This window comes from Balearica regulorum, chromosome 2 (assembly GCF_011004875.1).
Source record: "Balearica regulorum gibbericeps isolate bBalReg1 chromosome 2, bBalReg1.pri, whole genome shotgun sequence".
NCBI classification, from domain to species: Eukaryota; Metazoa; Chordata; class Aves; order Gruiformes; family Gruidae; genus Balearica; species Balearica regulorum.
In genome coordinates, this window is record NC_046185.1 from 104496962 (window position 1) to 104511714 (window position 14753).

Sequence of the window (14753 nt, forward strand, 5' to 3'; positions counted from 1 at the left end):
TAGAAACACCTTTGCTCTGTTTGGAGTGAGCAAGAGCTGAGGTAGAAGTACTGTATCATCACCTTGCTTTGTCTTAATGCATACATCAATGATAGCATTTTAAAAAAACCCTTCACATCCAATTGAAAAATTGATGTGGTATTTGACTTTAGAGATAATTACTTTAGTGCAGCAATTTCTTGGTAGAGGGCAGTAAATGTTGTGTCCTGACAGACTTTGTGCTCGTATGTTTACCTCCTACAGAAAGGTGAGAGCATTTGTGACTAAGCCATTGATTTTAAGCAGAATTAAAGCTATTAACACTCACAGCTGCTCCTGTTGTGGACGGATGTAGTCAAAGCCTCCAATAATCTTCCTTAATAGTTTCTAAAAACTTCATCTGATTCTGAATTTCAGACAGTGGGCAACAAAATTGTACTGGTGGGAGAGGAAGCCCTTGGGGAGATGGTAACAGCGTGTCGCGTAGCAATGGTACTTGGTCTCTCACTATTCTAAGAACAGACCTTAAAGATAACCTCTTGCAAGGCTGCATACTGAGCAAGGCTTCCAGTTATCCGAGTAACATTTCATAAGAACTGCTTCAGTTCTCACTTTTTTATTTTGGGTTGAACGTTTTTAGTTTCTTTCTGGGATTCAACTTGAAATGTAATTTAAAATGTTTAGTTTAAATATCTGCCTGCATTTTGCAGTGAAACTGTCACCAGTGAATTAGAGATGGTTCAGTTAGTTTGGTCAGTGTTTTGTGTGACAGGCATAGATCTTACCATTGTGCTTGGCTCTGTGAAACTTGAACGCCTGCCTTCCGTCATGGCGGTCGCAGCCTGAGCAGAAGAGTGGCAAAGTTTGCGGCTGTACTAGCAGGGAAGAGAAGGGAATGCAGTGCTGCTCAGTGGCTGCTGGCAGCTGGCAGGAGCTCTTTTCTGAGAACAGGAACGATTCCTCTTTAAAAATAACCTGTGTGTCAGAGCTTTGACGCTCTGTATGTATCTCAACAATTTGCATTTTCATACAGAAACAGTATTCTACAAACATTACAGTAAATGCTAAAGTTGTAACAGATCATGAGATGTGTAATGCAGTGTTGTCCAAAAAAACAAAAAGCTAATGCTAATGGCATTTTGGACTAGAATAAAGAAAAAATAATATTACAAGTTAAATTCTAGTGAACGCTAATAATATACTAACAGATGAAGCAAGGCTTGAAATATGGATATAATTTACATGTGAGAAGTTAAAAATGGCACTCTGGTTTTAAATAATGCTAAGATATACCAAATATTTGGTTTGAAAAGGTGTGTCAAGCAGATGTTGGTGGCTGAAGCAGTTCTTTAAGATTCCTATAAATTAATTTCACTTAAAATTTTTGTGTCTTAATGTATATGCCCATTGTTAGAATTTTTCCTATCTAATGTTATCAGTCTTGTTGTGACAGCAAAAATACGAAGTACTAAATTGAAATCATCAATGGAATTTAAATATTTTTAACATTTTCATGATAATAGTGCTATTTTAGCTTTTGCCCTGATGCTGTATCAATGAAAGTGTTAAGATGCTTGTTACTTCAACAAATGTTGAACCCACCCTGCATGCAGTGAGTTCTAGCCCACGTGCATGTCCTTGTGCGTGTGAGACTGGCAAGTGCCAACCAACCTGTGCAGGGTTGAATATGGTGTTATTTTTTAAAAAGTACTCATGAATCTCATCTGATTAGAAATAAGTGGAAATTCCTGCATTTGTATGTCTTTAAATTTTAACGAACGTAACAGCAGCTGAAAATGTAAAGCCTAAAAAATGTCTTTGATAAAATAAAAATGTTTCTTACAAACCTTAAAGAAGTCTTTGTTTTATATTGCTCTTTGGAATGCTTTGAGAAGTCCCAGTGTTTCTTATCTAGTAGCAGTTGGAAAATATTGGGGGAAAAAAATCTGACAAAAGCCTTTAAAAGCCATTAAAACAGTTATTTTACAGTTAATATTTGTGTATAGTAATGTGATCAAGGATGATCTAACGTGTCATTCTTGGGGAGGGGGTATTTTATTTTTTTTAACAATGGTGGAGACTTGCAAGACTAACCTGAGACTTGTAATTACTCTGAAGCAATAATATGCAGAAATAAGAAGTTCATAGCTATGCCTAGTCTTGGATGCAGTATCTCCACAATTAAACTGTCAATACAGTTTTTATTTAATAGTGATGCAAAATAATTCCTGCCTTTGCCACCCATTGGGGTGAGTGTGATGTTCTCTAAAGTGTTCATATAAAAAATATAAGTAAGAATGCAATGATACAGAAACTGAAAAAGGAGGAGTTCTCACTGTCATTGGTATATTATGTTCTTAAAAAAATATACTAGCACTAGTCTAAGAAAATCTGCTCAGCTGCCTGCTACATATAACTGAGGTATAATTCTTGGCATGGTCAAGCTTGTTGTGTTTTTAATGCAGGTATGTAAGATGTTTATACTTTTGGCTTTGTCATTCTCTGTTTTACTAAGACTATAAACAGCATCACCACCTTTCTCTTGGCTAGGGTACCTATTAAAAAGGCATGGAAATTGTATTTTAAAAGATCCTTTTGGAAAATATAGTGGAATGCTGTATTTTTCTCTTCTTTCTCTTTTACGTATGAAAATTACTGTCTGAGAGAGTTTAATAGCAAAAGAAAACTGTATGATCTTGTAAAATAGGAAACATGTAGTGGGGGGGGGGGGAACAAAAAACTGTTCTGTTAAAGATTTTTGTCACATCTTAAAAACAGTTTGGTTAGTTCATTTCCACAACATCTAAATTGTCATTTTGGCTTCATAGGAAATTCCAATGTACAGTGTACAGACACAGAGCAAAGGGGAACATTTCTCCTGCATCGCTGAGTAGTGCTGAGCTCATGAAGTCTTCCGCAGCAGATAGCGCAGCTCTGGGTTGCACAGTAATCGCTTGGCGCTCTTCCCCCACCACCCCCAATTCAAAAAATAAATTCACATATCCTACACCTATCCATGGGATCTGAGAGGAGAGAGATGTGTATTTAGGAAATATGAGTCCTCAAAATGAGCTCAATTGACAGCTTTGTGTGGCTTTCAGATTTCATACATTCTGGGATTGAGGTACTGGTGTAGGAAAAAATCTGGATATTTGGATGGCCTTCTTAAGCAGCTGTCAATTTCATGGGAGGAGAAACGATTTTGTAGAACCTTACTTGTGACTGGATTTACATAATTTAATAATGGATTTTTTGGGTGAGGCTGCTGATCTAAAAGCTGTTTCTTGAAAATTCAGGCTTGATGAGAAGCAGCCGTCCTGCGCTAAAACTCTTGTCAGCAGAGACCACATTGTACCCTTTCTTAATCGCCACCACCCTTAGAAACAGCTTGATGGTGTCTCACCTGGTAGTTACAACTTGAAACAGCTTGTGATTTCAAATACAGTCACTTTTTTATACTTGCTTGTGGTAATCATTCCCCACACATCCCCGCAGTCTTGTGGCTGAAATAACTAACTTGTGATCCATGAGCTTTATGACCCAAGATCTTTAAATAGGATTCTGGTTGGTGCTGAGCTGCTGTAATGTGTTCCAGGAGGTTACTGTGACAGCCCAGTGCTCATAGTTACACTGTATTGTGTAGCAGTTTTAGCTTCTCCAAGTCTTTAATGGTTAAGTAATAGTCACAGAAAAAAAAGTTACCCTGGAAAGGTAGAAGTCTCCTGCTGTTGTTCTAGATGTACTTTATCTTTTTATTACTATTATAAAGCAATTCCTGTGAAGATAGGATTATTTTATCCATTTTTATGAACATTTTGACATTCCTTTTTGTATCTGCGTGTTCCAGTTAAATACAGTAACTAATGAGGTAATAAAATACAAACTAAGAGAAAATGCTACCATATTTGAATACGTTAGCCAGAAAGAAATATGGTCTGTTTTGCAGCTCATCCAGGCTTAGCATCTGGGAAATGTCTGAAGACTGAGGCTGCAGCAATGAGCTTTCTACTTGCAAACCTCTTGTCTGTAAGGTTGAGAAATAGAAAGGTGTATTTTGAGACTCAAGAATACAAGCATAATGTAGATCAGGAAAAATATATTAGAATGTAAGAATTGTCCTGAATGATAAATGTGCCAAGTGATGGACAAACTCCACTTGAGCACAAACCGTGAAATATTTTAAGGGCAATGCATCTGCAGCTACTGAAACTCTTGTCTTCAAGAAAGGTTTTATGGTTACTTTACAAGAACAGGAAGGCAGGAGAGTATCTTGTCAAAGGTAGAATAAGAACGTAAGCCATCAGACTCCCAATGATTGCTTTTATTTTCAGACTTGATCTTTCTTCTGTTGATGAATACAGAACCCTGTTAAGCAAAGTCATAGATATTCAGCAGTCATAAATTGTTTTATTTCTAGACAAGCTGTAAATCAAGTAAATCTTTCTTATGCGGGACCCCTGAAATTTTGCAGAGTTGTTCAACCACATCAGCAGCAGATGTTTGAAGAAGACGACATACCAGCCAGTGAAAATGAAGAGCAGCCTGGTCCATCTAAGCGGAAACGCCAGCCAAGTATGTCTGAGACAATGCCCCTGTACACTCTATGTAAAGAGGATTTAGAGAGTATGGATAAAGAGGTGAGCGTAACTAATTCTGACAGGTTTCTAACGTAATGATTGTTCATTATGCGTAACAGTTTAACTTCTGTTAAATTATGCAAGTATGTGAACTGACCTTTCATGCCACTGCAGTAACTTGAAGTAAAAGCCACAGCGGACTAAGAGCTATGAGTCAGTCTAAAATGCAGTTATGTTCTGCAAAGCAGAATTGAATTAAGGAATAGGAGTACTCTTGTGTGCAAGTAGGCCTTTAAAGCAGAACTTCATTTAAGTATAGCTTTGTCGCACGAAACATATTAGCACATTTGCTATGTGTTTAGCTTTGCCAAGTGTCACTTTAACCTTTTTTATTTTTAAAGCAAATCTTCAAATGATCCGGACAAAATGAGTGGTGAGATGGGAGAAGAGAGGCCTGAGCATGGCACAGGCTGTAGAGAAGATCAGAGTGCCAAAGAGGAGCATGGGTCCTCATTATCCATAGACATGAATTGCAGTGCTGTTAAATCATAGCTATCGTGGTTCTGTAGGTGACGGGAGCTTTCTGTTAAAGTGAAGTGTACTTTTTTCATACAAAAACACATTATTTGAAATTCGCTGTGAACCTCTAGCAGCTGTTTATTTTTCACTTATCCTTGTGTGTGCTTCTTTCAAATGAGCTCCCATCTTACATAATATTAAATGATAGAGGAAAAAATACTTGTTATTGCATACCATGTTTTCATGAATTCATTACGCTATGTGTGACTTTACTATAAAACCTAGTGACCCTGGAACTTGAATTCATCTTTGAGCTTAGATCATTCACTGGTGTGGGGACAGGAGTGTATAACTTGCCAGCTTCTGGCAGTAAGTTGATTACAAAGTTCTAGCCATAACAGGCCTCATGAGTTATCTTCAGAAAATATAAAAAAGTGTGAGAAGGAAACTGCATATTTCACCAAGGAAAGAAAGAGTTTATGTATACGGCAGAGCATAATTTTGAGATGGGCTGTTGCTAGAGAGATCCTAGAGGAACTTTGAGCTGGTATTCTAGGGGAAGGTCCAATAACTTTGAACCACTGTGATGATCTACTATGAATTTCAGACGAGTGCAAGCTTTTAACTTTACCCAGTAACTCTTGGAGTTGTTGACTTTTGATTTCTTTTGCTTTTTGTTCCAAAGTATTTTGCCTATTTGATCTCAGACTTTCACAGGAAGTAGTATTTCTTCTTGTCATGATGCCAGTCCCTGAATCCATCTGTCTCTTCCTTCTGTGTTGTCAGTGGTACTTAAATTGTTATTATGCGTTGGTTTTATGTTTTTGTGTACTAACATTTTTCTAATGGCATGGCTTTTGGAAAACATTAATGAATTGCTGTTGCAATGTGTGCACTGAGCCAAAAGAAAGTGTGTGTGTTTTCCAGGATTACTGCATAAAGTATTTATTGTTCTGTTTTTAAAGATACTGTTTAGGGACCTTGTTAAAAATTTGAATCTTCTGGCACTGTTTTGTGGTTGATTGCTCTCTATGCTGCTACAGTTAGACTAAAGAAATTAAATTTTTTCTACCTATCCTACAAATATAAACTTCTTAAATTGTGATGATCTGTTTTTAAATTATGCTTTTACTTAAACTGTGTATTATGTTGGGAAACTAGACTATATGAACTTCAGTGCAAATGAAGCCCAAATTCCAATGGATTGTTTTCCATAGTTGACTTAGCTTTGGTTCCTGGAGTATGATTTGAGGTTATAGTTGCTGCCAAAAGGTTTCCCTTCCACCAGTCTCTGTTCCCACTCCTGTATTTATAAAACTTACATTTCTCTGACCCTTGGGCAGCTGAACCAGTAGAAATTCTTCACTTGTTTTTTGCGGGGGGACATGTTTTGGATTTGTTTGTTGGGGAAGGGGAGTGGGAGTTTCTGGTATTTTAGCTCCCTGACATGGTTAGATCCAGGATCAAACATTAGCACTGACATGGAGAAGGGGGCACAGAGGACATAATGCTGGGGCGGTTGAACTGGACATGGTAGTGCCAGCAGGTCATCATCTCCTGGGAGATGACTGTAGAGACTAACCTTTGTGGACTAGCCTTGGGACTACTAGCATCACCTTGGTAAAGATAATATATTCATGTACAAGAAATGTAAGTAATATAACAGGATTTTATAGGGTTCTGTGGGAATACGCTTATGAAGCAGAGGGAGGACGTGTTGTAATGCAGTCCATAAAATGTAAAAGTGTAGTGGAGCGTACACAGGAGATTCTGCTGTCAGGCACATTATTAAATAAAGTGAAAATAAGCTTGATAAGCATTGCAGGTTAGTGCTCAGTTCACTCTGGTGACACTATGACTAGTTTAACTTCCACAGAAAGGTGCTGCCTGCATCTCGTTCTTTATCAAAACATGTTAAAGGCCAAGAACCTTTCTGCAGTCATGTCACTAAGAGATATGAAATTTCTGCTTTCTGCCACAAAAATGCTTTTGTTTCATTTGTATCTGTTCTACTGGCTATGCCAGCCACAAGATCTACAGCTGATTGCAGACTAGCTTGGTGGAGCAATGGAGTCTGTTTCAGTCACAGTGGTGGTGTCTTGCTCCACAGCTACAAGCTGGGGTTTGGAGTACGTGCTCTAAGAAGAGTGAAAGTAAGTTACAGTGTGACTTTGCTGCAGTGTAAGCCAACCCAAGTCTCAACTGCTGTGTTCCTGCCCCTGAGCCACTGTTGATAGTCATGGGACCATAGGGCAAACCTGTGCAGGGAGCTGGTTTGGTCAGAAAGATCACGTTCCAGGTTAATCTTCATCGTTACTGGCTTCCTGAAATAACTCACAATTGCCACTGCATGAGCGCTAGTGCCAGGAACAGGCAGAAGGTGGGAAGAGCTGGGAATGAGCAGTGAAGGCAGAACTGCAGCCCTCTAGCTTTAAAACTGCATCCTCCATATTTCTGCTGAATTCCCTGGCAAATTCAGATAAGGATTTTTACTAGATCAAAAGGAGCCTTTTAGCTTCAGGCACTGGGATTTTTTTCCAATGAAATGTAGTAGGAAATGCAAGTGTTTATATATACTATTTCTGTGGACATAACGAGCAATAAATAACTCCTTTGTGCTTAATGTTGGAAGGAAATCTTGCCTTTTCTTTGTAAAAATGTCTGAAAAGGCCACACAGCCTCAAGCAATACAGAATTTGCATGTAGTTTATACATGGGAGAGTTTTGTTAAAAGAATCAAGATGGAAAACAAGAGAATTTAATTACGATTTATTCCCAAATTAAATCCCTTTCAATCTTGAACCTATTTAAGCATCTGTTTGTCGCTTTTCCTAGTAAAAAAGCAGTGTCTCTTCCAATATTCCATGAGGAAGAACTGCCACGGATAGGCATCTCTACTAAAATTTGATCTTAAATGGATTTTTATCTTCTCTTATTATTTTAGTTGTAGTTGTGCTATGGATACCAATAAGTCAAAGGAAATGAACAGCATCCCAGCTATTACATTGCAGTTTAAGGTCACTTAGCCTTTTGTATCTTTTTCAGTGCCAAAGATCTGGGAGACCAGATCCAAAGGTAGCTGCTTTTCCCTCTAACACAAGGGACTGGAAAATGCGAGAACGAGAGTGTTCAAAGTAATAGGATTGCCGTTCAAAGGGCAATTGCCAAATCAGAGTAGGTGCATGAGGAATGGATCTCTACTTGGGAAATATATACAGCCTGCTAATGCTACTGCTTCACAGCTGAGAGAACGTTTTCCCCCTTCATTTTCTGTGCTAGCCAGACACAGATGCTTTGCAACTGGTTGCTGCTGTTTGTCTCTGCTATGGAATGGTAAAGAGAAGCAGAATTAAATGCTGCCAGTTAAATTAGCTTGCTTATAGTAATTTTAAAGGTCTGGGTAAATTTTTTATTTCTAAATAACTGGGTATTTGATATATATAACCTGCAAAAAATTACTCCATAAAAATGCTGCTTATATCAGGTTGTATCTAGGGTGCTGTAATCTTCATGGTATGCTGGTGGTTTCACCAAAGGGCAAGGATTGAAAACCATTTTTAAAAAGGAGGTTTCCAAACAATTAAATGCAGTCAATAATAACTAACTAGAAATATGTCTTGCCTGTAATACCTGTTCCAGGATCACTTTTGTTTTCTCAAAACCAATAATCTCACTTAGAGGGAAGGTATCTATTTTTCCTGTCATTGGCTGTGTTGGACAGTAACTGGTGCAGAAGGCTGTTCTGTAGGGAGAATGAACTGGGCTGTCTGCTGGGCGGTGTGCAGCTTTTCCTGTCCCCTGTTACAGCAGGGGTCCACTGTCCCACCTGCTTACCACAGAAGTACAGGACCAGGCCGTTCATTGCGTGCTTTTGGTGTGACTGTACGGAGTCATTGTCCTTCCCCTTGGCCAGATGGAAGCTGCTGACCTACCAGTCACTACAATGTTGTGCAGATCTGCTGTAGTTTACTGACAAAAACCAGAAAGTGGAATCCAGCTTAAAATTACTCTATTTGTTTCCAGAAATAAGATTTATTAGCTAAAGCAAGTTGCGCAAAAGAAGGTAATGGCATACAAATCGTGTGAAGATATACACGTGTCTGTCCGTTCATAATTGATTATCTCAGTACAGGGTGACATGCAGTTCTCCTTCCCAGAGTTCACTCATGGATCATCTTATGAGGATATTTCTTCAGAATTCATTGAGACCCGCTCCTGTGACCTAGCGTAGCAATTCCTTTCTGCACAGATACAATTACTTATATATTTAAAGAAGGCTAGCAAAAATGACCTATTATCAATATTTAATGAAGTCTGTTAGTCTTGCTGATTTACTTCATGTAAGCTATTGTTAATTTCTTTTTATAAAGGATGGTTTTCTTCTCAATTTGTATTCCTAAATGATATTTGGAGAGAACCTTATGCAACTGGGCTAGTATCATGTACAGTTACCTACTCAAGTTGATCTAATCTTAACACTGTTGTGTCCTATGTGCTATAAATAAGCTTTGTTTGTTTTTATATACTAATTGCTTCATGATGGACCTTGACTTTTCTTTTCTGTAAAATTTATTCTTTCTTCATGGAGATCCAAAAGGTGATTTTTAGCCTCATGCATTGTGCTAACTTCTTTTTAAAATGTTTAATTGGACCAGCTTTATATAATCTTTAAGATTTTTACCTTTTATAATCAGTGTCCCTTTCATAATTAGGTTGGTATTCTTGTGTATGATACATCACTTGTCCATGAGATAAGCAAGCAAGGTCAAGACTTCTCATTCCTCTCTTCCTTTGGCCTACAAATTATTCTCTTGTCTCTTCCTTTAAGAGCTGTGGCTGCAGTACGGTTTATTTTATTTTTCAGGTGCTTTCTAATTCACCAGTCCATGTAAATTGTAGAAACACACAGAAAGATTCCAGGATGCTCCCTTACGAAATGCCAGTGACAAAGGAAAAAGAAATGATCCTCTTGTCTTTTTTTTTTCCACTTTTTTCCTCCTTTCCTGTGAATTATGAGTCTGTGCTGAGCTCAAGATCCTGTTCTGTCTTGCTTATATACAGGCTGCTGCCACATCCATGGTAGACTGGAAGTAACAGTAGAATACAGCCAGCCATAGGTACTTACGTCTGTCACTGTCAACACTTGCAGGACCAGTCTTAGGCAGATACCCAGTACCAGCTTCACTGAGGGGAAGTTCAAAAAGGAACTTCCAGTAAGGCAGCAAGATTCCAGTAAGATTTAAGTAAGTTCAGTAAGGCAGAAAGACTTCTAATTGTGTTTTGCAGTACCTTCTCATCCAAAATGGCCTGGGATTACTAATGTCCTGGAACAGCTGTGAACATGTAGTCTACTAGTTGTATGATCCTTATGCTTTTGTGTTTATTACTGTGTTTTAGTCAGGCTGTTTGAGAGCAGTATCTGTATCTTGTCAGGCATCATCACCTCTGCCATCTAAGGTAAATATTTTTCTGGTTTAAATTCCTCTTAGTTTGGGACTTGGGAAAGGGAAAGAGAGGGAGTAAATCTGATACCAGTCAGACCTCCAGCTTTCCCATCTCTTGCTTCAGTTAGTGGAGCTACAACGATTCCTACCATCTGGCTGGATATGTACTTAACAGCTGCAAAGTGACCGCATTGCAAAGGTATGTTTTGTGCATCAGTGCATATAAGTATACAGATTTTTCTTGAGTGGAAATTGCGTAATGAACTACTTTTTGCATCAAAATGGTTCCATTGATTGGGTACGTATTCTGCACATTCTTGTCTTTCTAACCAAGTTGGAATTTATGTGCCATAAAAAGACTGAAATTACAACATTCTGCTTTTACATAATGCTGTTTTGTCACTCTGCGTTTTGATTTCATCTAAGCAGATTTATCCCTTAATTTCTGTTTTGTATTTTAAGTTAGTGACCATACCATGCAGTGAGTTAAGAGGCAGTGTTTTTCTCCTTCATTTTACAGAAAGCTATTATCTCAGTAAGTGGTTAGGCTCTTGGTTAGTTTAAAAATACTAATTTAACGTGGAGGATGTGGTCTCTAGTACAAAATAATAGCTGCCTAGGGCTCACTTGGATGCTGCATTGCACATTAATAGTTCTTTGAATTTCCGCAACTACATTTCTCATACAAAATTTCTTGTGTGGCACCTTAACATGTTGCATATCATAAATTGTACAGATGCTAAATTTAGTTAGCACTCTATTTGTATAAATTGTAGCCTTTTTTGAAATGAAAAGAATGAGCCTGTGTGTACATTTGCTGTTGTCAGTGACTGTTATCCAGGCACCTCAGCCCGTGGAAGTTTTGAGGTCTGCTTTACAGTTATTAGACCACTTCCACTCAAACTGAACTTCTAAAAAACCTTTTTTGAGGTAACTGTTGATGAAAGTATACATATGGATAGGTATCAAAGGCAAATGCGCTACTCTTCATCAAAAACTTACGAGACAGTAAGAGCCTGTACGAAAATAATTTACCAGAACATCTTGTGGCATAAGCAGACCTGAGGACGCTCACACTGGCTGGCCAAGGTCTGCTGTGGGCCTCAGTGCTTTACGGTGCTGTTTCCTCACCTACAGCCCCCGTCACCTTCCTTCGCACGCTGGCTCCCACGTCCCTCTGGCCCCATGCTGTGGCCGGCTTCTCCCGCACAGAAGAGTGGATAGTCTGGAAGCTGGAGAAACTCCAATTATCCAGCCCCGTCAGCCATTTGTTTTCAGTGTGGAGTGCTTATTACCAAATGGCTTAACCCAGCAAGACTTAAACGTGCCATGTGCTTTCACTCCGAGATTAGTTTTCCTGAGAGAAACAGTGAGGCTGTGGTGCTGGGAATCAGGGTGCTGGCTTATCTTCATGGGGCACTTGCTGTGATGTGGTGGCTGGCTGAGGCACCAAGAAATGTTACTTTTTGTAATGAATGCAGCCTAAAGCTGTTGTAAAACAAGGAAAGTATTTTTACTGCTTTCCCCTCTTTAAGATTTTGACATTCATCTGTCTCTAATGTGGTTAAATAACACAGAAGTAATTGAACATTAAAATATTGTAATATTAAAGCAATTATTTCACCTATATCTCGTCTGATTAGTAGAGAAAAATGAGTAAAGTTCTCTAGTGCTATTTTTAATAGTTTGGCAATGAGAATCAGCCATGTAGAATTAAGAGATCAGTTTAGTGAGATGGAGAGAGGAAGGACAAACTTAAAGCAAGCTGGATATCAGTCATTTGTTTTTGCTTTTCTTTGTTTTGCTTTGAAGAAATAATTTCCAACTGAAAAATGGAAACAATTCTAAAAAGTAGCAATGCATTTCTATTTATTTTTAATTACAGAAGAGAGAAACACTTTAAAAAAATAAATTGGTCTTGGTCATGTTTAAGTTGTAGGTAAATCATCCTGACCAGAAACATTGACACTCTGTTACTCAGCTAATTGAAAGAACACTAAAACAAATGCAGCATAGATAAGGCTAGTGAAATTGGAATGCATTATCAACGTGTGAAACATTTTCCCTTTTTTTAGTCTGCAGACCATTAGTTTATGCACTAATTTCATAGACCTGGTTATCTGCTAGTTTTTATTTATTAAGAGGGCATCTTGATCCAAGCTTGCCCTACCAGCTTTTTCAGGTGTTTGTAAAGAGGGGTTTTTTTAATGTAATACCACATTTTACAAGGAGACAACTGATTACCAAAATAGGAGAAGGATTTTTATCTAATTTGATATTATCTCAAGTAAGCAATCAATTTTGGATGGCTTCTGTTTTTCTATGCAGATTGCTTAGAGAACATGATTTTAAGCACAGTTTCTGGTATACTTGGGCATCTTATTTTCATTTTAGAGTTATTTTTATGAATTTATATGCAATGAGGGAATATGGGAAACATATTGGAACCTTTTGGCATTCAGATGGCACACTATATAAATATCTGCATTTTATAGACAAAAATGGAAACTACCTATATATGTAAGGTTTAGTTTGATGGCACTCACAACAAGTTGTTAATTAAAAGGTGATAATATTATATAGAACCTTGTGCAAAATGAACATGATCAGTTAAATTCTTGGCTGATCAGGCTATTGTTAGAAGAAAAGAAAAGAAAATATATGATTGAGACTAATTCACTTTTCTTATACCCAGATATTTTAATGTGTAATTTAATCATGAGATAAGTACAATTGTTTGTGCTACAATAGATATTATTAATGTATTGCACCAAATGGACATAAACTAAAGAAGCAGTCCTACTTACTTCAGAGCTGACCTCTTTTTGAAGGATCTGATAAAATCAATAGTAATAAGATTGACTGCTGAAATTTGCCTGGATTTCCCTGTTTATTCTATTGACAGTCAAAGATTGATTTTATTTACTTGTCAACAAAGATGCTTCTGCCATCTCACATATTCTTCATACCTTTCTGATGCAATCAACAGTTGATTTAGATCCTCTGCCATTCTTCCAAAGGTGTTTTCAAAAATGTTTTGTTGTAAGTAATCTTGGGGGTTTTAGAGGATTTTTCTCAAAATTTATTGAGAAAAGTAGCTTCTTTTTACATGTTACTATAATTCTGCTAAGCACAGAGTAAAAATTATTATGCAGGTCTGTGTGTTTGTTTCTGCATGTATGAACAACTTCTTTGGCTTTTAAAATATGCCTGGCTATACAGCAAATACATTATTCTGTTATTCCATGAGAAATGGAAAATAGATTTATGAAGCTTCCACCTCTAGAATGTATGTACAAGATGTTAAAAAGTGAAGGCTGGCTATTCTATAGGGAAGAAGGCTTTTCCATACATTCTGCTTGTTTTTTCTGCCAATGCTGATAGTACGTTGTGTATCTGCAGCCTTCTCTCTTGGGCCTGAGTAAAGAGAAGCTGTGAGCCTTTCAACTGTTTGCTTGCTCACTGGAAAAGGGGCAAAACTTCTTTAAATAGAGTTCGATAACCTCATTTTAACATATGTGTCTACCTCCATATTCTAAATCAGATGCAGCTAGGCTGTCAACACTAATTGGCCACAGTGAAGAATGAGTTGTCTGAGCCATGTTAAACAATTTGCAAGCTGATCCCTAACATAATTCTGAGCAGCTGCATATAGGACCTGATTGAGCCTCATCACAAGTCTAACATGTTTTTCCATTTAAATTCAAGCTGTTATTCTCTGTGAGTGATATTTAAAAGTGTCTGCTCAAGTTCTGGTCTAAGTCTGAACTGTTTCTTCATACCTTTGTTTCATCAAGATGCCCTGGTACTTGTATTTCAATGTAACAATAGATATGGCTATGCAATATAGCATAATATATGTTAAGTGCTACAGAGAGTCTTTACAGATACTTGCATAATGCATGTCTGCTATAATTATTTACAGGTTTAATTTGTGTTTAGAATTCTGGGGTTATAAAAATGCAAGTCCATTTTGGTGACATAAAAACCAGGTTATTTATAAATGTTGCATTGAATGACAGTTTGTACCGTTGCCCTTTAATCGGCTGTTCTTGAACAGTTATCATAAGGTGACTTATTTTTAAATTGAAATTATGTATAATTGCAATTGCTGACTTCTAAGAAATATTCGAGATAAAATATCTTTGCTTTGGTAGTCTTCGTTCTTGTCAGACGCCAGCTTCAGAAAGCACTGAATATAACCACTCAGCTCTGCCTCTGTGATAGTCCTGCA

At 37.6% G+C, this 14753-nt stretch overlaps 1 protein-coding gene across 1 annotated transcript in view; it reads left to right on the forward strand.

The window, feature by feature from the left end:
- Window positions 1-14753, forward strand: part of CTDP1 (CTD phosphatase subunit 1) — a 115941-nt gene that overhangs the window by 46630 nt on the left and 54558 nt on the right. Inside the window, exon 11 of the mRNA XM_075745236.1 lies at window positions 4451-4616. Within this exon, the coding sequence (XP_075601351.1) occupies window positions 4451-4616 (166 nt within the window). The remainder of the gene's footprint in view (window positions 1-4450; window positions 4617-14753) is intronic.